General features: G+C 38.1%; 1 protein-coding gene across 1 annotated transcript in view; it reads left to right on the plus strand.

Moving 5' to 3' along the window:
* The window catches only part of ADGRE3 (adhesion G protein-coupled receptor E3), a 62,753-nt gene that overhangs the window by 14,545 nt on the left and 24,679 nt on the right, over positions 1-23,529 (plus strand). Inside the window, exons 4-7 of the mRNA XM_036234318.1 lie at positions 4,709-4,759; positions 6,922-7,044; positions 15,206-15,361; positions 20,910-20,947. Of these exons, the coding sequence (XP_036090211.1) occupies positions 4,709-4,759; positions 6,922-7,044; positions 15,206-15,361; positions 20,910-20,947 (368 nt within the window). The remainder of the gene's footprint in view (positions 1-4,708; positions 4,760-6,921; positions 7,045-15,205; positions 15,362-20,909; positions 20,948-23,529) is intronic.

Consider the following 23,529-nt stretch of genomic DNA (forward strand, 5'->3'; position numbering starts at 1 on the left):
TCTAATGATCCCAAGGCTTCAACCCCCACTTCTATGCAGATGGTTCTCCAACTCTGAAATCCACTTGATCCTTCTGGTTCCAGATCAAATAACTATCAACGGCCACAATATCAACCAAAACTTACATTTATCAAGCATCCACGTTAGCCTGGCATCAAGTTAAAATTGTTTTGCACTCATTATCACACAGCATCCCCACATTACAGGTGGAAAATGGCATCACGAAGAGGTTATACGACTTTGTTGCACAGGGACCAATACACCATGAATTCTATCAAAATAATATAAGCTACTTGAAGGCAAAGGCCATGTCCTCTTACCTTTGCATCCCCTTTCATGACATCGTACATAGAAGGGGTGTCCAGTATATACCTGTGGAATAGGCAGTACTTTCTGCGTATGCGTTTATAGCTGGTTTAGCCAGCAGGTTTTATGGGCTTTGTGCTTTAGGATTTGGGGTAATTTATAACTCTAAAAGGGAAGTATTTCTGGGAGGTGCGTAAGGAAGGCCTTCAAGGGAAGTTTCTGTGGTTACAGAGCTGGGCCTTAGCTCCTGTTGCTTATGCCTAACTACCTAACAAGTGAGAGCATGTAACTATTTTTATTAAATGTATCGGGGTGACATTGATTAATAAAATTACATAGATTTCAAGTGTATAAGCCAATAATACATCCTCTGTATATTTCATTGTGTGTTCACCACCCAAAGTCAAATCTTCCATCACCATATGTTAAACCCCTTCCTCTCTAGTAACCACGGAACTGTTGTCCCTATCCATGAGTCTCTGTCTAATTCATTTGTTGCTTTCAGTTGTATATCCCATACATGAGTGAAATCATATTAATGTAGGGAGGAGGCAAGAGAATTAAAATGTTAATAAAGCTACATTAAGAGACTGCAATGTGCTGATCAGCCCAGCAGCCAGGCCGGGAGGATACCTGCAGAACAAAGGATGATTTCTGCTGGGACTGCTAACAACCCATTCCCCACACCTGTGAAGGGGAAACAAGAACAAAGAGTCATTCCCTCTGGCTAAAACCAAGGGGAACCTAGGGAGTAAAGGCTAGGAACTGCCAGCAGGCCTTTCACTCTACACATTCTTACCTTTTTATGCTACACACTCTTCCCCTTCCCCACTGTATGTCCATATCAAAGGAAAGGAAATGGGAACTAAAGAATGACATATACTGAATTCTCTGAACACTCCAGGTCCCTCTTGGTGCCTTTACACACACTCTCTCTCTCTCTCTCTCTCTCTCTCTCTCTCACTGTCTCTCTCACATCTCTCTTATTCTGCCTCTGAATGGAAACCACAGTCTGTTGACTCCAACTTTGGTGTGTGTGTTGAACTCTTTCTACACTCTGCCAAAGGACACTCTTCTTCTCTCAGTGCAAGGCTTGGTTTCCCGTCACTTGGGGAAATTTGTCTTGTCCTGCATCAATATGATTCTTAACTTTTTCTATCTGACTTATTTCACTTAGCGTGATTATCTTAAGATCCATCCATGTTGTCACAAATGGCAATATTTCACTTTTCTTATGGCTGAGTATACATTGTGTATACATTTATCTGTAAAGATATATGCACCCCGATGTTCACTGTCACATTATACATGGTGGCCAAGATATGGAAATAACCAAAATGCCCTTCAATAATGATTGGATAAAGAAGATGTGGTATATATACAAGAGAGTGTGCAATTTAAATGAGAGAAGCTCAAACAAGATGTTTCCTGCTTCAGGGCAACTGGAAGGAGAGTCCTAGACACATCTGAGATGGATTAGTTGTGAATTTCAGTTGTCCATGAACTCTCTGCTCTCGTTACTGGGTCGAACAGGCAGTGTAATAGAATGAGCATCAGGTCAATAATTAGAATAGGATTCTCATGCAAATAAAATGGCAATAGCAGCAGCTAGCATGTATGGAGTTATCTCTGACAGATACTGCGCTTTATGAATTTCCTCTTTTAGGTCATCACCCCAAACCCAGGAGATAAACAACGATGTTGTCACCATATTTCATATAAGGAAATCTAAAGAAGTTAAGCAACTTGCCCTAATTTGCACAGCTGGTGTCTAAGCAAACTGAAAATGAGGAACAATTTCCTCCTCAACAAAAAGAGTCAGTGGGTAATTTCTAAAGTCTCTTAGAATCTGTGGTTCCAGCATGCTGATGACTCATAATACTGAGCACAGGGTTGCTGGCTGGGCTGAAAGGAGACCCCGAAGACTAACCTTGAGGAAATGTTACAGTACCCAGATGGCTGAGTTTTAGGAACCGGAAAACACTTCAGCCATATGTTTTATTAGTTGGGAGCTGGTTCTGAGCCATGATTATTGACAAATGGTATGGAAGCATTTCACTGTGAACAACCACTAAGGCTCTTTTATTATGCACTGGTTGAAATTTAGCTCTGGTGACTAGTAACCTTATTTACAATTTTGGTTACCCCCTAAGAAAGTGGGCCCTGCCAATGAATGAAGAAAATGTGGTATATACATACAATGGAATCTTTCCTCTACAAAGAAAGAATTCCTGCCATTTGTGACAACATGGATGAACCTAGAGGATATAATGCTAAGTCAAATAAGCCAGACCAGAAGGACAAACACTGCATGATTCCACTTAGATGAAGTATTTAAAGTAGTCAAACTCATAGAAGCAGAAAATAAAGTGTGGGTGCCGGGAATGGGAGAGGGGAAAATGAAGAGTTTTCTTTCTATGGATATAAAGTTTGTGTTGCACAAGATGAATAAATTTTAGAGATGCACTGTAAAACATAGAACCTATAGTTAACAATATAGCATTGTGCACTTCAAAGTATGTTAAAAGGTTAGATTCCCTGGTAAATATTCTTACTAAAAGAAGGAAAACACAAAAGAACATAAGGAAATCTTTGTAAGTAATGGATATGTTTTAGTACCTTAATTGCAGTGATGGTATCATAGCTATATGGCATATGCATATGTCCAAACTCATGAAGATGTAGATTTTAAATGTGTGTAATTTTTTGTATATCAATTATACCTCAATAAAGATTTTTAAAAGTGGGTCCCGGTAATGTTGCCGGAGAGTGGGGTCTTCTCCCAGCGCGTTATCCATGTTCTTGATGTCTCGAACAAAAAATTGAGCAAGACACCGAAATACAGTAGAAAAAAAAAGTTTTATTAGAAAGGAAAGTCCACTTCCAGAAGTGAAAGCAGGCCTGAGCAAGAGAAGCCTGGCTTATAAGGCTTGGTAACACAGACTTCAGGGTTTTTATCCCTCTTTTGCTGTGGGTGGTTACTTTTCTTAGAGGAGTGGGGCTTCTTGATTGACAACTAAGATTGACAGGACCATTCACCATTTTGATTTCTGCACGTGTTCGTTCCCAGAATTCAGTCTGTTATAATGATATTAATGAACTTCCAGGCGTATGCATCATATTATAATGAAGGTATAATGAGACTCAGGTGAGTTGAAGGTCGTTGGGATCTTCATCTCATCGTGCAGGTGCGAGCTACTGACTTAAATTGGTATCTAAATCTCTGTACTGATTTCTTTGTGTGAGTTTTAAAAAAAATGCCTTCTGGCTTGCTTAATTGTGGGCAGATTAGGGCCGACCCCTTCTAAGATAGGGTGACCTCAGTGACTTCGAAGGCAGACCCAAAACCCCTTTACTAACTTTCTGCCTACCTCTATCCTAAGAGCCATTAACCCTTTTATTATCAGTATGGATGCTGAGGGACAGGAGGTCTCTTCTGTACCTGCTTCCTGCTGAGAATGGCCCTAGTCCCTGCCTACAGGGGTTTCATGGAGCTTTTTCCCTTTCTGCCTCAGTCAGGGTGGGGTCTTGGGTTTCCTGCTAAAGTGTCACCTCGGTCCCTAGACAAGGAAAAGAAGATACAAATTTGTTATTTAAATCATACATCTATTAATTTCTATTATTGATTTGCCTATTAAGTGAGTAAAGGGAAACAGGCTTGGTTAATATGTTTCTTAAAGAGTAAAAAAAGAAAGAACTTTGACTTAAAGTCCCTCACCCCAAACTCTAAGGGTCCTGCCTGGCTTAACACCATTTCTGCTTAACAATGGGCTGATGACCCTTATCGATACCCAGAGGATCTGAGTTACCAGGCCAATTATCAAGATTTGAGGGAGAGGGCCTTTTTCCAGAGAAAGGAGGGAAGAAAACTAGGTTTACTAAAAAGATTAGCTCTACAAGAGATGTCCCATTTCATTTCCTGCTAAAAGATTAAGAATTTTACAAGTGATGTCCCCTCTCAGTAATATAAGGATCTCTGTTTGCCAAGTGGGGTGATGGGCAGAGACAACAGTAGACTAGTTGGTGAGCAGGGATAAACTCTTGATTCCTCTGCAGCCTGACCAAGGTCTCCATGTTGGGAGAAAGTCCAAACTACTCCAGGCCCTGAGATTCCACAAAGGGACAGTAATGTCCAGCCATTTCCCAGCCTCTCTAGCTCCAGCCACTATCTAACTGAAACAATGTAAAAAATCACCCAGCTAATTCCTTCCCAGATTTCTGACCCACAGAAATCATAGTAAAATGAGAGATAATAAGAACAAAGAACATTGTTATTTTAAGCCACTACATTTTGTGATAGTTTGCTATGCAGTGGTAAATAACTGATAACATGTAGCCCTCGGAGAATTTCCTGGAATCTTTCAATAGTTTTATGTCTCTCCCTTCTGCTTCTTTATTCCAGAGCTCTGCATTCTGCTGAGTTTGTCAGGAGTTGTGTTTCAGAAGGCCGAAGGTGAGTGTTCAAAGAAAGCCTGGCTCTTCTACAGCCAGAGACCAGGGAGGGTGGGGACCAAGGATGAACCACCCAAATCCTCCAACAGGCTAGAGAAAAGGACCCGTTTTGGGAACAGAACTTGGTCAAGTTTGCTCCTATGTTGTTTTTTTAATTGATCATTTCATCAAATTTGGATATCTTTTATCTTTTTATTTTACTGTTGTTTGGCTATTTGTTTGCGTTTAGTAACCACAATTTACCCAGTATGGAGATAAAATAGTGAATAAAACACAAAGTCTCATGAAGTAAACATTCAAGTGGGGAGAGACAGCACTCTGGTAACCATTTCATTCTGATCATAAGTCAACAAAATATGAACATAATCATTTCAGGTTAGTTTACATCCCTTGGAAATCTCAACTTGTTGTGGCACATTCGAATCCAAGACCCACGGAGCCAATTGAGATTAATTATGAGCCTTTATTAGCCAGCCGGCGACTGACTCTCCCCACTAGAGAGTCAGCCCTGAGCTTTCAGAGGAGGTAGCTTATAAAGCCTAAAACCACATCAAACAAGCAAGCAGGTTATGGAAGCAGAAGTTAGCCATTAGTACATCTTTGCACAGGACATCGCCTAGAACTACACCCTAGTTATACATTAAGCAGATTATAGAAGCAGAAGTTGGCTGTTATCATCTGGTGCAAAAATGTTGTTTCTAGGGGACTCTTAAATCTTACAGCAAACATGGCCTGGTAGACAGTTCTGTTATCTGCATCCTGGCGGTGATATATATATTTTTTTCTTTGGGAGCTGGCACTTGAAGATATCATTTCCTGTCTTGTCTTTGTGACTAGCTTACTGGAAAATTTTCCACTTTTACAAACTAAATTCCGATTCAGCAGGTCTAGGGTGGGGACTGAGATTCTGCATTTCTAGCCAAAAGATTCATTCTGAGTAGCCAAGCTCAGCACAGTACTCTCCCATCTCGTTCCCAGCACCCACTCCCTATGAACCCTGCACAGTTCCCATGTCTCTCCGCTAGACCCAAAGCTTGAGATTTTCCTCATCCTCATTCTTTCCATTCATTCTCAAGGGGGCTTAAATTAAGATGTTTAGTATATCTCCATCTAAATGAAGTTATCCATAGGGTTATGGAGACAAAACATATACCATTAACAGAATATGCTTCCTGTGGTGCCCTTTAAATATAAATTTTTATAATCATAGCTTACATTCATTATGTGCCAGACACTGCCCAAAGCACTTTATATGTATTAATTCACTTATTCCTCACAACAACCCATTTTACAGGTGAGGAAATTGATGCACAGAGAGTTTAAGACATTTGTGCAAAGACACAGCTATTAAGTGGTGAAACCAAAACTGAACCCAGGGTCCCAAGTCTTAATCAACTTATTTCTCCTTTATAAATTCTGCAATGATCTTAAGAATAGCACAATTACATTGCATTGAAATTTTTGTGTTAAAATTAATCTGTTTAATGCTAACCCTAATCCTTTATTGTGTGCAGGAATCCCACTTTTTTCTAGAACTTGGCTTTGGTATCTCTAATTTTTTTTAGATTTAAAAAAAAATTTTTTTCTGGTAGAGTCGACATACAATAGTATATTAGTTTCAGGCATTCAACAGTGGTTAGACATTTATGAAATCTTGCAATACAACAACATAGATAAACCTAAAGGGTATTATGCTAAGTAAAATAAGTCAGACAGAAAAAGCCAAATACTGTATGAATTCACTTATATGTGGATTCTAAGAAACAAAATAAATGAACACAAAACAGACACAAACTCATAGATATAGAGAACAAACTGATGGTCACCAGATGGGAGAGGGTTGGCGGGATGGGTGAAAAAGGTGAAAGGGATTGAGATGTACAAATTGTCAGATATAAAAAGAGTCACAGCATAGGGAATATAGTCAATAATGTTATAATAATTGCGTATGGTGTCAGATGGGTACTAAACTTATTGGAGTGATCACCTTGTAAGGTACATAAATGGTATCTCCAATTTTTTCATATATACTGAGATCTCAGAAAAGGAAAAAGGTGCAGCCTTCTTCAGCTTCTGAGAAGCCCTGTTTAGAGGCAAAGCAAAATGGCAACAGCAGAGCTTCTGACCCTGGTGACATCTGACCTGCCTCTCTTTTCCTCACAGGTACCTGTCCTCCGTGCTCCCAAAATTCTTTCTGTGTCAATGATACTTACTGTACCTGCAACCCTGGATATACTTCTCAGTCTGGGCAGAAATTCTTCACATTCCCCTTGGAGATATGTCAAGGTAAAGGGGTAATTTTCAAATCACCCAAAAGTGGAAGTGGAAGGAAAGCAGCATAAAAGAGCTGTGGGGAGGTAACAGTCATGTGCAATGCTGGAAACTCTACCACTCAACCTTCACCAAGAAAGAAATGCTTTCATGAAGTCAGAAAAGAAGGGCTCTTCCGGAACCTCGCTAGGTCTCAGTATTTTCCTCTATAACATGGGGGTGATAATGATGATGACTTCATGAAGGTGGTAGGGGAATTGAATAAGGTAATGAATGTGGTGGTACTTCATAGTCATAAAGCATCATATAAATATATTTTTAAGTAGAAAAAATATGTGTTAAAGTCATGGCAAACAGAGAATAAATGTTTGGGCAGAAATTTCTCTAATATAAATTTCTATGGTCCCCTATTATGCAAAATGTAATCTCAATTCAATAATTAAAAGATCCAACCCTGTAGAAGAATAAACACACAAGACTTGAGTTAATATTGGGTTGTTTCTTTTACTGTGTAACTTAGAAAACACATACACACACATACACGCATATACCTGAAACAAAAGTTACATAAAATAATACACATTATGTGCAGTGCATGCTGGTATTCTCTAGTCTAGTTTCATCTCTATTTCATTTAAAAAATTCTGGTTGAGACCCACTAAATTAATTTTATCACTTAATAACTGAAGAAAAAATACAAGTGACCACTCTCTAGATTATTTTTAACTATTTTGAGCTATAATGTACATCCAGTAAAGTGGAAAAAAATTTAAGTGTACTGTTTAATAAATAAGTTTTAATAAATGTATATGTTGAATAACCTCCCCAATTGACATAGAGACCATCTGTCACCTCTTTGTAATCATGTTCAAATTCACCTCTTGGACCAAGCAACCACTGATTTCATTTTCATACCTATAAATTAGGTTTGATTGCTTTAGGCCTTCATGCAAATGGAATCATAGAGTCTGCACAGTTTTATATCTAACTTCTTTCACTCAACATAATGTCTGTAAGATTTATCCATGAATATCGGCAGTCCATTCATTTCCTTTACTGAATATTATTTCAGTGTATAAAAGCAGCACAACTTGTTTATCTATTTACTTCTTGAAGGTCCTTCCTCTTTTTCAGTTTTTGGTTATTATGAATAAACATGCTATAAAATTTTTAAATATATATGGGTTGTTCAAGCTCCCTCCTAGCTGGAAGCCTGCAGTCAGTTGTGGAAGGAATAATTACCATCTCTCCTCTTCCCCACCTAACACTTCTACTCTTCTGTGCCCAATCTTGCTACCGTTGGAATCCAAGAGAAAAAAGAAAAGGGAGTAGGAAAGTTTCTACTTGGCCAATGCTATTGTTGCCATGTAGCCTCTGTGTTCCTGAGATACAATACTTTCTCTCATGAGAGCCTTCTGGGTCCTTTGAAGAAATTATTTCCCCCAAATTCTCCCCTGAAATTCCTTCAATAACAGCAAATTCTTTCCTACACCTCCCTCCTGTGATTCCTCCACCTTCTTCCTGATGAAGTCCATTTGCAACTCCAGGTGGTTCTTGGACAGAACCTAAACAACCCCACACCAGAAATCTCTCACACCTGACCCACCTCTAGTTCTTGGGAAATATTCAGCTTTACCCAAGAAACTTGGAATGTACAGGTGCAGTTGATATCTCTTCTTTGCCCAATACAAGCCAGTGGCTCATCCTTCAGATCTTTGAGAATGAAATAGGCACCAATCAACTGGGTTCCCACAAAATTCAGACAATGCATTATAAGCTGAGTGAACTCCTTTAGATACTTCTCTCTTAAATTGACATAAAGAGGAAAGAACCCACACACACACTTCTCTTGGGTGGGGGTGAAGGGGCTCACTGCACAGCATCAGCTCTCTCCAAATAAATTCTCCCTCTCTTACCTGCCAGCTCCCAATCTCTTTAAATCCTCAACATGAATGAAGAATATAAGAACCATATGACCAGATCCAGACACCTTCTCCTTTGTACATGTTGCATCTTGGCCAGTTCCTCAGTTGAGAATGTGGGGTCTATTGCAGCTGATGTCAATGCTGAAACTTCTAGTTTAATGTTCATTTTTATGATAGGTTACTGTCAATGTATTACTTTGCTACTTGCAATTTAAAACATCACTCTGTAGGGAATGGAGGTGATATTTGAGCATACTTGACAAAGGCAATCACAAATACAAACATCCTTGGATTTGTATTAAACCAGTTAAACTATCTAACTGGTTTAATAAAAAAGAAATAAAGTCAATGTATACGTAGCCTGGTAAGTGGTAGGGACATTGATTGGAGGCAGAGTTGGAGACCAATCTTGTAAAGCCACCATCATCTTTTTATTGAGATAAAATTCAAATATCATTAAAATTCACTCTTTTAAAGTGTACAATTTAGTGGGTTTTAATATATGCTAAAGTTGTGGACCACTATCTTAATTCCACAACATTCCTTCCTATCACCCCAAAAATAAACCCAAACCTATTAGTAGTCAGTCCCTACATACCTTCCCCCTACCTTTGGAAACCACTGATCTTCTTTTCGTCTCCATGAATTTGCCTATTCTGGATATTTCATATAAACAGAATCACATACTATGTGGCCTTTTGTGTCTGGCTTCTTTCACTTAGCATAATGTTTTCTAAATGCACCCTATAACATTTATCAGTACTTCATTCCTTTTTATGGTTGAATAATATTCCATTTTGTGGCTAGACCATATTTTGTTTATTCATCTATTGATGGACATTTGGGTTGTTTCCATTTGTGGGGTATTATGAATAATGCTGTTGAGAACATAGTGTAGAAGTTTTGTTTGAACACCTGTTTTCAAATCTTTGGTGTATATACCTAGAAGTGGAATTGGTGAGCCATATGATTAACTCTGTGTTTAACTTTTTGAGAATTTCCAAACAGTTTTCCACAGTAGTTGCATCATTTTGCATTCTCACCAGCAAAGTATGAGGGTTCCAATTTTTCCACATCCTTCTCAACACTTCTTATGGTCTTTTTTTCTTATAGCCAGTCTAGTGGGTATGGAGTGGTATCACACTAGTTTTGCTTTCCTTTTTCTAGTGACTAATGATGTTAAGAATGTTTTCATGTGCCTATTGACCATTTCCATATTTTCTGTGAAGAAATATCTATCAAATTATTTACCTATTTTTAATTGGGTTATTTTTATTTTTATTGTTGAGTTGTAGTTCTTTATATATTCTGGATACTAGTTGTTTATTAGATATCTGATTTGCAAATATTTTCTTCCATCTGTGGGTTGTTTTCACCTTCTTGACATTGTCCTTTGAAGCACAAAAGTTTTTTTTTTTATTTTGATGAGGTCTAATGTATCTCTTTGCTCTTTGTTGCTTGTGCTTTTTACGTCATATCTAAGAAACAGTTGTAAGAAATTTTTGTATTATGTATTCGTTCATTTTTGTACTATATATTCCTAGTTCTATCAGATCACAAATCATTTTTAATTAAAAATGATTGAAAATTAATCATTTTAATTTTTAAAGCATTTTAATTTTAAAAAATTTATTAGGGATTTTAAACTAATGGCTGAAATGTTCTACTTTTTACATTTTTATTAGAAGCTTTTTATTGAAGAATATGATTGACTCTATGAAAAATGTATATTTTCTGTTCAAAGAATGTAAGAGTCTCTCTCTGCATCTGTCATTTTCAGTCTCTATTTCTGTCTTTCTACCACTCTGTCTCTGTGTGTGTATCTGTCTGTCTGTCTCCATGACTATAGATGTGTGTGTGTATTTATTGATTTTATTTATTCCTTAACTTCTCCCTATCCTTATTTAATTTTTAGCCACTAGATCTTTCCTATTTGTGTGTGCTTATTGATTGTGATATTTAGTTTCAATCCTTATTTATTTTTTATCTATTAGTTCTGAAAGAAGTGAATCGACTATCCAGTATAATTATATTTTATTTATTGTCACTTCTAGCATTTCTACTTCTTTTTGCTTTCTGTATTTATCTGCTACGTTGTTTGGTGGATGCATATTTATGACTGAGATATAATTTTCTGTTAAGTATCAATATATAGTGTCCTCCTTTACCTCATTTAGAGCTCTGAACTTTAAATTCCACTGACTTTGATATTAATGTTAAACATTCTGTTTTATTTCCATTTTAATTCTTCCAGTATCTCTTTGTACACCTTTTATTTTTAAGATTATCAGTCTTCTGAAAACAGCATATAGATGGATATTATTTTTTAGCCCAAAGTTCCAGTTTTCTATAGCTATGTAATAAACTCCAAACTTATGGGCACAAAGCAACCATTTTATTAGACTCGTGGATACTGTGGGCCAGATATTCAGACAAAGGACAGCAGAGACTACTCTTCTCTGCCCCATGATATCCATGATATCCTCAGCCAAAGTGTTCAAATGACTAGTTGTGACTCAAATGACTGAAAGCTGGAATTATCCAGAGACACCTTCGCTCACATGTCTAGTGTCTGGACTGGAATGACTCAAAGACCGGAATCATCTGAAATTGTCAACTGGAGCCCCTATACCAGATTCCTCCAGGTAGCTTCAGCTTCTCATAGTTGATTCTCTCTGAGAGAGAATGCGCCAGCATGGAGCTTCCGAGACCCAGTCAGAGCTACATATTTTTTATACCTTGTCTCAAAGTACCATTGTGGCACTTCTGCAATAGTCTGATGATTGAAGGAGTCACAAGCCCACTCTTACACAAAAGGATAAGACAATGAGCTCATATCTCAATGGAAAGAGTGTCAAAAAATTTGGAGGCCATGTTTAAAAACTGCCACACTCAATTTGTCTATCTTTGTTTTAATAGAGGATTTCTATTTACATTTAGTGTAAATGACTGATACAATTTTCCCCTCCATCTTACTGCATTTTGTCTTAATTTTATATTATTATTATTTTCTCATTTACCTTTTTATTTGCCTTTGCTTAATCACATTACCATTAACTTTATTTTTTCCTTTATTTATTAATAGTTCTATACTTTTCCATCCTATTAATGATCATCTTCTTTTTTAATTTCATAATCAAACACATGTTTCTCTGGTATTATTTGAAAAACTCACCAATGATTTCCCCCACCAGGATGCATTGTTTTCCCTATTGAGATGTTTCATTTCTCCTTTACTTCCCCTCACCCAGTAAAGGGATGAGGCCTTTAAAATATTCTTCTCATTTCCTCCTCTCTCCACCCACTGCCCCCATGAATATTACATTTATCTCAAGGTTCATTGCTCACCCATGCTTCCTCTTCCTTTCATCTTCTCCCAAACTGAGGTTTCTGTACTTGTTAATTTCATACTTGTCGACTTGTTTGCTTGGAGCACTTTCTTGCATGTTTTCTTCCAATTGAGCACATGGGTACTATCTTTCAATTATTGCATAATCTCACATTTCTTTCACTCTAACAAGTAAATTATATCTTGCCCTGATAGAGAAGTTTTTAGTTCGGTCCTCTTATCCCAGTAATCTCTCAATGCATATCCCAGTAATTACAGAAACTGGCTTTAAGCTTACAGGGTTGCAGATAAGAATTCCAATATCAATATGAGTCTCTTTCCTTTGTAGCGATTTGTAACTTGTTTTACACTTTGCGTGGTTTCTTCCCAGAAGCTCCAGAGACCATTCTTACATTTTATTGACTAGGGATGTGTCACATGACCAATCAAGCTAAAAAGGAATCTGGGAAAGATTGTACCTGAGAAACAGGAGCAAGATTGCCATGTCAGGTGTCAATGTAAGAAACATTCAAACCTGTAGAGAGTTTTAATGAGTTTATTTGAGCCAAATTGATGACAATTGCTGAGAAGCAAAATCTCAATGGATTAAGAAAATGGTCCCAAGAATGGGTGTTTTGCAGCTTATTTTATACATTAGAAGCAAAGGAGGAGACATAAAGAGAGTGTAAAGGGAGAAAGCAAAGCAGGAAAATCTCTAGGATTGGGTAAAAAGTAAAACGGAGAAACACGTACTCCTTTTACATTAGTAAGTACAGGATAATTAATATTTAATATCTACAGCACATAGGGATGGTGTTCAGGGAACACGACAACAATGAGAGACTCTGCAGTTTCTGCCCTGGTGCCCCTGAGGGATCTGGAAAAAAAGGGATCATTTTGACATTCCAAGGGTATGTTATCTTAGATGCAAAAAAAAGAATGTAGACAGGCTCAATTAAGGTAAAGATCAACCTTTGTCAACAAGACTACAGGCCCAGGATCTGACTACCCACCATGACCCACTTTTAGTTAGGAATTTTTATATTCAGACCATCCAATGTGGTTAATTTCGGTCTCTGAGTTTGTAAGGTCTGCCATGCAGGCTCCCCTGAGCTTGTCTGGTTTAGCATCCACACTGGTCTAAGAAATGGTGTTTTGTGCCGGTCTCAGTCTGTTGATAATAATACTATAAGCTAGAAATGCCTCAGGGGCACTCACTTGGGCTCAGGTGAGACATTTCCCCTTTCCGAGTCAATATTAGAAATGGACCCATTCTTGTGGTTTATATTATGATTGCAAGATGCCCTTCAGCAATAACCATTAGGAAATTTTGAAAAGATACAGGTTTATTATTTATAAGACCTGGAAATTACACAGCTCACCTGGGACCACCCAGCAATTTCATGGGTAGAGAGAGAGCGTGCACATGGGCTTCAAGGGCTCACTCGTTACTGGTGAATTTAAAACGTTAGGGTGGGAATTTAAAACACAAGAAGAGAAAAAAAACAATTAGCCCAAATGATCAATTACCAAAATCAACCAAGATCTCTAAAACAAAGGAACCTCTGTTGGGGGAGGTGGCCTGGCACTTCGTCTAGTCCTATGGCTGACAATGTGTTTTTTGAGATAGCTGGCTTTGAGGTGGATGCCTCAGCAGTCAAAGTTTAAGTCAGGTACTTGTATTACAAAAGGGAAAAAACATGCCAGAGTTTATACCATAAATAGGAACAAGATTGCCATGTCTGGGCTCCTGAGTAAAGAATGACTCTATCACACTCTGAAAATACTAGACTTCATGTTCTCTGTACCAGACAGAGAAATCACACATTTTCGCTACCCACTTGACATAATTTTAAAGGGTCTGGCTGCAACTGACCCTCAGGACTAGAGAGTCCTGACTTTAAGAAAGACATCCTAACTCAATTAGTTTAACAGATGTGTTAGTCAGCTAGAGCTGCAATAACAACATATAACAGAGTGGCTTAAACAACAGACATTTATTTTCTCACCGTTCTGGAGGCAGGGAAGTGCATGATCAAGGTTCTGGCAGATTTAATTTCTAGCGAGTCCTCTCTTCCTGGCTTGTAGATGTCTGCCTTCTGCTATATCTTCACATGAAATTTCCTCGCCACATGCACATGGTAGCAGGGGAAGGGGAGAGCTCTCATGTCTCTTCTTATAAGAAGACTAATCCAATCAGATCAGGACCCCCATTCTTATGACTACATTTAATCTAAGTTACCCCTTTAGAGGACCCATCTGCATATACAGCAACTCTGGGGTTAGAGCTACAACATATGAGTTGAGGGGGCGGATACAAACATTTAGTCCATAACAGCAGACATGGTCAATGCCCCACTTACATGCCCTTGGCATTCACTATTCCTTTGCATGCCAAGTCTGAGACTTTTTCTGGCTACTGGACACCACTCAGCCCATGCTCAGGACAGGTGGAAGTATTGTGGAGTTAGCGCTCCCTGGGAACATTCCTCCACAAATAAATGATGAGATTTGGTGGATAAATACCCCAGCTCCCTCACCCTTGCATGCAGTCACTCTGAAGTGTTTGCTCTACACTGCCTCCCAGAGGTTCCCAGAGGAATTGAGCCCCAGTTGCTCAAGTGGAAACTTATTTGATTTGATAATATCCCCTTTATTTCCTGCCATCCCTGTCTCATTTCAGCACTTCCCTTCCAGTGTTTTCTGAGATCCCCTGCACTTGAATCCTTGTCTCAATGTCTCTTTCTTAGAGAACCCAACCAAAGTCAAAGAGAACGAAAAGAACAAAGACAGCCATTACCTTAACCGATTGTCTTTGAAAGCCAGGACAGACTCTAGTGAAAAGGGTATATCCTGTGGCACATGTTAGATGCTCAATAAGTCTTGGTCTAATGAATAACCAAATTTCTCCTTTATGTTTCAGATATTGATGAATGTAAACCACCCTTTGGTATATATTGTGGATCACATGCTAAATGTCAGAATGTTGAAGGAAGTTTCTACTGTCACTGTAACATTGGCTATAAACTCCTCTCTGGGGATACACAGTTCAAGAATTCCAATGAGAACACTTGTCGGAGTAAGAAAATTCTTGTCTTCTTTGTCTTCTTAACTTCCTTCCTCATTTTTTCATTGAGTCTAACACCAGAAAAGATATTTTTTGTGGTGGGGACAGAATGTGGTTCTATTTCCTGGAAGGAAATAGATAATGGAAAGAGAAGAAAAAAAAGCAAGAAGTTCAGAAAAATAACAGGGTTAAGAAGGTGACCAGGTGGTGAATGAGACAGGATTCTTTGAATTGCAAAGAAAAGAAACTCACTTGGGTAACTCAAGCAGAAAAGATGAGTTTATTTTAAGAATCCATGGATATGTCTTGGAACTCAAGGCTAAGAATACAGCTGACCTTATGATGTGAACTGAAACTGGGGACTCAACACTGTCAGGCTGCCCTAGTCTCTGATACTCTTTGTTCTTCTGTCTTCTCCTTTGTATTCTCTTTTGTTGCAAATGGACTTTCTCTGCTTCCTAGTCCATACTACAGGAAATATGGCCAGCAGCTCCAAATCTTACCATCGTTATTGATTCAACCACCAAGGAGAGATCAACTGACTCTCTCTTGAACCTAATAGCAAAGTCTTTGGAAATGTACAAATTGATCCTGTTTGGGTCATATGCCCACCCTTGGATCTGAGTCCAGGGGGCGGTACCATGTTTTATAATCATGACCACTCTCACACAAACTGTATAGATGGGGAAAGTCTATACCCAAGAAATATGAGACTTAGCAGACTCTCTGTGAGGTAATGGCAATAGTTGGAATGATGAGAGGGAGAGAGAGAGAGTCTTTATCTATCTATCTATCTATCTATCTATCTATCTATCTATTTATTTATTTATTTATGAGAGAAAGTCTTTAAAGCTAAATTCTAGAAACCTAATAGCTAAATATTTATTTCACTTATACTATGTACCAGACACTACACTAAATGCTTTACATGCATTATTCATTTAAAATAATCACACGAGATAAGCATTGTTATTACAGGTAAAGAAATTGAGGCATCCAAAAGTTAATTAACTTGCCCAAGGTCAGCCAGCTAATAAGGAGACTTTTTATGTGAGTCAGCATACATTGACAGTCCACACTCTTAACCAATTACTACACTGCAACATAGGCCTCAGGGAAGCCATAAAATGGGCAAAGCAGTCCTTTTCTAGTGTAATAATAATAATAATAATAATAATAATAATAATAATAAGTTATCCCTCTTAATCAGTTAAAATCCAGCCTGGAAAACAAAAACCACACTAGATCTAAAAAACATAAGGAAATTTATAGAAAGAATTGGCACTGGCGAAGGAAGAGCTGAGAGGTTAAAAGAGGAATAGGGAGGCAACCCAGAGATTAGCAATAGCAGAGGTCTGAAGCCATTCTATACCTAGAGGGACAGGGGAGGAAGTAATATTACTAGGACCCAAGAATTGGGTCCATTTAAAGAAAGGTGGAAACTTAGAAGAGGTGTAACCAATGCTGGAGACACCACAAGAACCATAGAAAAGGAGAAAGAAATACCCTGTCTCCTCCCTTTCTCTCCTCTCCAATATTCTACCAGCACTTACCATTGGCAAAACCTACTAGGAAGCAATAGGGCAAAAGATACTGGCAATTGGAGCTCTTTATGAAACAGAATAGAGCATAGAAAAAGTAGGCTCTGAGGACAAATTGGTAGTTGACCGATGACTACTGTTTCCCAAAAATCTGAAGTATTTTGTTTTCAAATGTAAATTAAAGTGGGAGCCTGGTGAGACTTACTGTAGAGATAGTCTATGTCAACCTGTGTTGTTTAAATGTGGCCGGGGTTTCTTAATGATGCTTTTGGCTTTAAGTAATGGACCTGACTAAAAGTGATTATCAATAGGGATCATCAATAAATCCCAATATAATAAAAAGCCCAGAGATAGATAGTTTCTCATTTGGTTAATGTAGCATTTCAATAATAGAGCTCTGGTTTGACCGTTATTAGCTTTCCCTCTGGTTTCCCTGCTGTTGGTCCCAAAATGGCTGCCACAACTCCAAACATCACATTCTCACACATTCATGCCTCTGTATAAAAACAAAAAGAAGAAAATTGGTATTCCTGAGACTCTCCCTCTTTTTGCCATGAAAAAAAAAAAAAAAAAAAGCTGTCTTCAGAAACCCCAACAGACTTCCCCTTATGTCTCTTTGGCTAGATTGGGGTCAAATTCCTACCACGAAAGTAGTTCCTGAAATAACAGAATAAGATCTCAGGGCTCAAACCTGGGATTGAGGGCAGTGTCAGCTTCACACACTTGAACAGAATGAGTGTTCTGATAACAAGGAAGAAAAGAGGCATAGCTGCTGGGTAGGCATTCTCTAGAGTGTGACATGACCCCCAACTTTCAGATCCCTCTAATGGCGCATGATATTAGGTCCTGGAATTGATAGTGGGGAACATCTCTTGCAAAGTCTCATAGATAATCTCGAGAGGAGAAAAGAGTGCACGTCTCTGGAATGGAGACTTTCTCTTTAGACTGATAGAACAATGGAATTAAAGCTCCAGAAAGATTGTTCCCTTGTGCTCCTCTTCATCCAGCATTAAGGCCGTGAGGTTGGAGACCCCACAGCAGAGAGCTTAGAAGAAGGTTGACAAAGATCATTGCATCCCACCACCCACCCACCCCCATATCCTCGGAGAAGCTCGAAGTCATGAGCAGCACAAGCCTGCAGCTTGAGATCAAGAAACCTCACATGACAATTATCAGGGCAACCTTGCACCGATAACATTCACACTAGGTCAGTTCTGCAGTTCCTGTTAACTGGGGAGTCCAAGACTCCCTGGCTCTTCCACAAAGCCAGGGGTTTCAGAACAAAGGGGGACAATTATGCCAAAGAGGAAACAGGAGTACTCAGGGGGTCTAAGACCTTCCTAAAAATATTAAAACAGGATCTCTCAGACCAAACTGGAAGATGACAGTGGAAAGAGGCTCTCTTGGTACAAAGACCCCATGAGAATTAGAATACCTCCTCCAGGATGAGCTGATTATAGAGTCCCAGCTGTTCTGCAGCAGAGTTCTTAGGTAGCATAGGGGACACAAGCAGAAGTCTGTGAATGACTGAAATTGCTGGTGCCCATCCCGATTCCTGTGTGTGTGTTTCTGCACTTGTGGAGTGGTATAAGCTTTGCACTTAGACAAATATGGATTCGAATCTGGACTCTACCATTTACCCTCGCATGACTGTAGACAATTCCTTAACCACCCTGTGCCTCTGTTTATTCATCTGCTTGAAAGATACAGCAACAGAACCTGACTCATGGGGTTGTTGCAAGGATTAAATGAGATCATGCACGTGAGGTGGCATTCAGCAAGTGCTAATGATTTTTGTGCATGATGCATTCTGTCAGATGCATCCACATCTTCAAGAGACAGCAGAGCAGAATGGTTAAGAACATTTTGCGGGGACCATGGAGCTAAATCCCAGAAGAATGCCTTTGGGCACAAAATAACTTTTCTTAACCCTATCTGTAAAATGGGGCTAACAATCATCATCCTCTCAGAGGATATAACTCACAGGGTTGCTGCAAGGATTAAATGAGATGCTGCCATATAAAGCACTTAGGACAATGCCTAGAAGTGTTTGCTACTATTGCTAGCATTTCATCTGATTCTAAAATAAAAAAGATTAAACTCCTGCTCCAGCTATAAAGGTTGTGAGAAAGTTCAGGTAGCTCTTTTATATCAAGAGTATGTTTCTTGCCAACTGGAGACACTCCTGCAAGATTCAAGCCCAGGTTCCTGTATTTCCCCAGGCTCTAAGCTGGAGCCCACAAAAGGGTCTTAGAGATGCATGAGATCTGAATGTGAGGCTGGGGTCCAGGTGGGGAAAGCAATAGGAAGAGCACAAGTGGGTAGGAAAGGGTTGCTGCACTCTATGTCCACCAGTAGCTCAGACAATCAATAAATGGTTGTTGAGTGAATGAATAAATTGATTGATGAATGGATGAATGAATAGAATTGAACTTAAAGCAAATGAATCTTTTACTAGGCAATGGGGACCTCTGTTGACAACGTACAAATGGACCAAGATTATACCTGGGTTCTGGTGTTAATCTGTTAAACTTACTTTATTTTACAAGGAAGAGAAATGACTTTGGATGTTTTCCTAATTTTAAGTCACAGTCCTTTTATAGAAACTGAATCCATCTGGGGTTATTTATTGCCAAAGTTGGTAGGTCAAAGAAAGCACCCATGAAAAAGTATCCAGCTTTCAGCCAAAAGCACAGTTTTCTACAACAAATGTAGTTTCCAATAACAGACAACATTCTGAACTCAAGAGTTGTAAATCCGAATTCCTGCACTCTTTTTTTCTATTATAGTTGACATTGAATATTATATTAATTTCAAGTGTACAACATAGTGGTCACACATTAACATAACTTACAAAATGATCCCCCTCAATAAGTCTAGTACCTACCTGGCACCATACATAGTTATTAAAACATTATTGACATATTCCCTATGCTGTACTTCATATCCCCATGACTATTTTATAACTACCAAGTTGTACTTCTTAATCCCTTCATCTTTTTCAACCCAGTCCCCCAACTCCCCTCTCATCTGACAACCATCTGTTCTCTGTCCCTATGAGTTTGTTTCTGTTTTGTTTCATTTATTTTGTTTCTTAGATTCCACATATAAGCAAATTGATATGGTATTTGTCTTTCTCTGTCTGACTTATTTTGCTTAGCATAATGGATCCTCTAGATCCATCCATGTGGATGCGAATGGCAAGATTTCATTCTTTTTTTTTTTTTATGGCTGAGGAATATTCCAAGTTCTTGTACCTTTAAGACAAAACCATCAATATTACAAGAAAGTTCTTTGCCCTTTTTAACAAATAGACTGAAAACCAAGATATAGACTAGGAATAGATTTAACCTTAGTCTGATAGTAACAGGTATATAAACATTTGCTAGCCTTTTTGTCTTATAAAACAGAGATGGTTGTCCTCACAAAGCACAGTAAGCAACAGACGAGGTCCCATTAACAGCTGATAACCAAAAATGGACTCTTCTTTCAGTTCTAATTCCAGGCCTGGCTGAATTTGAAAATCTGAGGCATCTAATTTTGTTTCCTCAGCCATTTCAATTATAATATCCAGTCAAGACTGAATTAAAGAACTTAGAGCTTATACCTTTCAGCTTCCTGTATGCTAGGGTATCTCAATCACAGCAATATTGACACTTAGGGTCATAATCCTTTGTGATCAAGAGCCTGCCTGTACTTTGCAGGAAGTTGAGCAGCAACCAAGGCCTCCACCCATCAGATGCCAATAGCATTTCCTGCCCCAAAACATGAACACCAAAAATGTCTCCAGCCATTGCCAATGTCCCCTGGGGGCAAAATTACCCCTAGGTAAAAAACACTGATCTACACCGTGAAAGGAACTTGAACTCTGATTCCCCTAAGCAGCAAACAAGCCTGTAAATGAACATAAGGAGCATGACTTCAGGCCTTCTAGATGTACAGTTACCCACCTTACCTTCCCACCTCTTCACCCTTTCTCTCTCAGTTCCAACAGTAACTTCTCATGATGTCTTTTGCAGAGATCACCTCCTCGAACACAACCAAAGGCAAGAAAGAGGTGAGTGAAATCTGAATCCTGGAACCTAGCCAGGTAACAAATGTTTACAAGCCCCAAATTAGCAAATGGCAGTGGATACTATATATTATATGTGTACTACATATTATATATCATATATTGATATACTGTATATCAAATACATGATATATATTTTAATGTATGTTAATTATAATATAATATGTGTTAATTATAATGTTATAATCTTATATAATTTGTATTATATATAACCACAATATAAACTTTTATCATAGATGACTCTTGAAGAGGATAGGGGCACTGATCCCCTGTGCAGTTAAAAATCCATCTATAACTTTTGACTCTCCCAAAAACTTACCTACTAATAGCCTACTATTTACCAGAAGCTTTACTGATAACATAAAGATCCAATTAACACATGTTATATGTTATTTTTATTATATACTATATTCTTACAATAAAGTAAGCTAGAGAAAAGAAAATTGTTAGAAAATCGTAAGGAAGAGAAAATACATGTACAGTATTTATTGGGAAAAAACTCACTAAAGTAGACCTGTGTGGTTCAAACCGTGTTGTTCGAAGGTCAACTGTATATCACTAAGTGTATCATTATATATCTATATCTGTATATATATATATCTATAGATATATCTCACTATAAAGGTAGAGAGATAATGATGATGATGATAGATAGTAGATAGATGATAGATAATAAATGATGATGATGATGATGATTATAGGTAGATAGGAATAATAGATATAGTGAGCATGTATATATGCGTATATATGTGTACACATGTGTATGTACTGTCCCCTAAAGATGAAATCCTATCCACTAAAGTTAGGATCAATCCCAGACCAAGAAAGACAGACTAAGCAAGACTGTATTAGGCTATGCTTAGCTGCTCCAACAAAGAGACCCAATTATTTAACGGTTTTTAAAAGATAGATCTTTATTACTTTCTGAGTTAGCAGTCCAGAGGTGAAAAGTCTAGGCTGGTTAAGGGATTCTGCTCCGTGAGGCTATTAAGGGTTCCAACATTTTTTCCATACTATTGCTCCACCATCCCCTGGCATCTTGTTCTTAACTGCATGATCAAAGCTGGGTTGCCACAATGTTGCATTCCTGCCAGTGGTGACTGGAGAGAGGGAATCCAGGGCAGGTCGCCTGGAGTGCAGGGTGAAAAGGAGAGAGTAGAGACAGAAGACACATCTACTCACTGTATAATATGCTAATAAGGGTATGATCATTTCCTTAAAGACATGCTTTTTTTCTTAATTTTTCAATTACCATTGACATTCAGTTTAAGATATACAACATAGTGATTAGAAATTAATATAACAATGAAGTGATCACTCTGATAAGTTTAGAACCCATCTGACACTATATATAGTTGTTACAATTTACTTGCTATATTTCCTATGCTGTGCTTAACATCCCATGACTATTTTGTAACTACCAATTTTATTTCTTAATCCCTTCACCTTTTTCACTTAGCCCCCTAACTCCTCTCCCATCTAGCAACCATCAACTTGTTCCCTGTATTTTATGAGTTTGTGTCTGTTTTGTTTGTTCATTTATTTTGTCTTTTAGATTATACATATTAGTGAAATCATAAGGTATTTGTCTTTCTCTATCCGATTTTTTCCAGTCAGCATAATACCCTTGAGGTCCATCCATGTCATTCCAAGTGGCGAGATTTTATTCTTTTTTTTGTGGCTGAGTAATATTCCATTGTGTATACATATATATACAATGTATTGTCACCTAGACTGTGAGCTTCTTGAGGGCATAAATAAGAGCAGGTCCACATCAGAAGTTCCATAAATGTTCACTGAAGTAATAAACAAATAATCGAGCAATCAATGGGAACATTTCATTACAAAATTTCATTACCAGTCCCTCAAAAAGTTAAACAAAAAATTACAAAATGACTCAGAAACTCTGCTTTTAAGAATAAACTCAAGAAAATTGAAAGCAAGAACCCAAATAAATACTTGCACATTCATGTTCACAGCAGCACTAGTCACAACAGCCAAAAACTGAGAACAACCCAAATGTCATCAGTAGATGAATGGATAAACAAAATGTGGTCTATCCATACAGTGGAATGTTATTCAGCCATAAAAAGAAATGAACTTCTAATACATATTACAATGTGAATGAACCTCAAAAACATGCTGAGTGGAAGAAGCCAAAAGGTCGTATAATGTATGACCCCATTTATATGAAATGTCTGGAGTAAGCAAATCCATAGAGACAGAAAGCAGATTAGTGGTTGCCAGGGGCTAGGAGACAGGAGAGTGGAAAGTGACAATTTAATGGGTTTTATTTTGGAGTGATGAAAATATTTTGGAACTAGATAAAGGGCAATCAGGCGGGAGGCAAGTTGTACAACATCGTAGATATACTAAATTGCCACTGAACTGTATACTTTAAAATGGGGAATTTTATGTTGTGTGAATTTTACCTCAATTAAAAAGAAAATGTATTGCCAGGAAAAGGTGGGTGTAAAGATCTTGTGATAGGTCAGATACTACAGAGTGGTTCTGAAGCCAATACTTTGGTGCCTACTCTGTACAAATGGATTTGAATCAAGAAGACT

This window comes from Rousettus aegyptiacus, unplaced genomic scaffold, assembly GCF_014176215.1.
Source record: "Rousettus aegyptiacus isolate mRouAeg1 unplaced genomic scaffold, mRouAeg1.p scaffold_m13_p_16, whole genome shotgun sequence".
Taxonomy (NCBI): domain Eukaryota; kingdom Metazoa; phylum Chordata; class Mammalia; order Chiroptera; family Pteropodidae; genus Rousettus; species Rousettus aegyptiacus.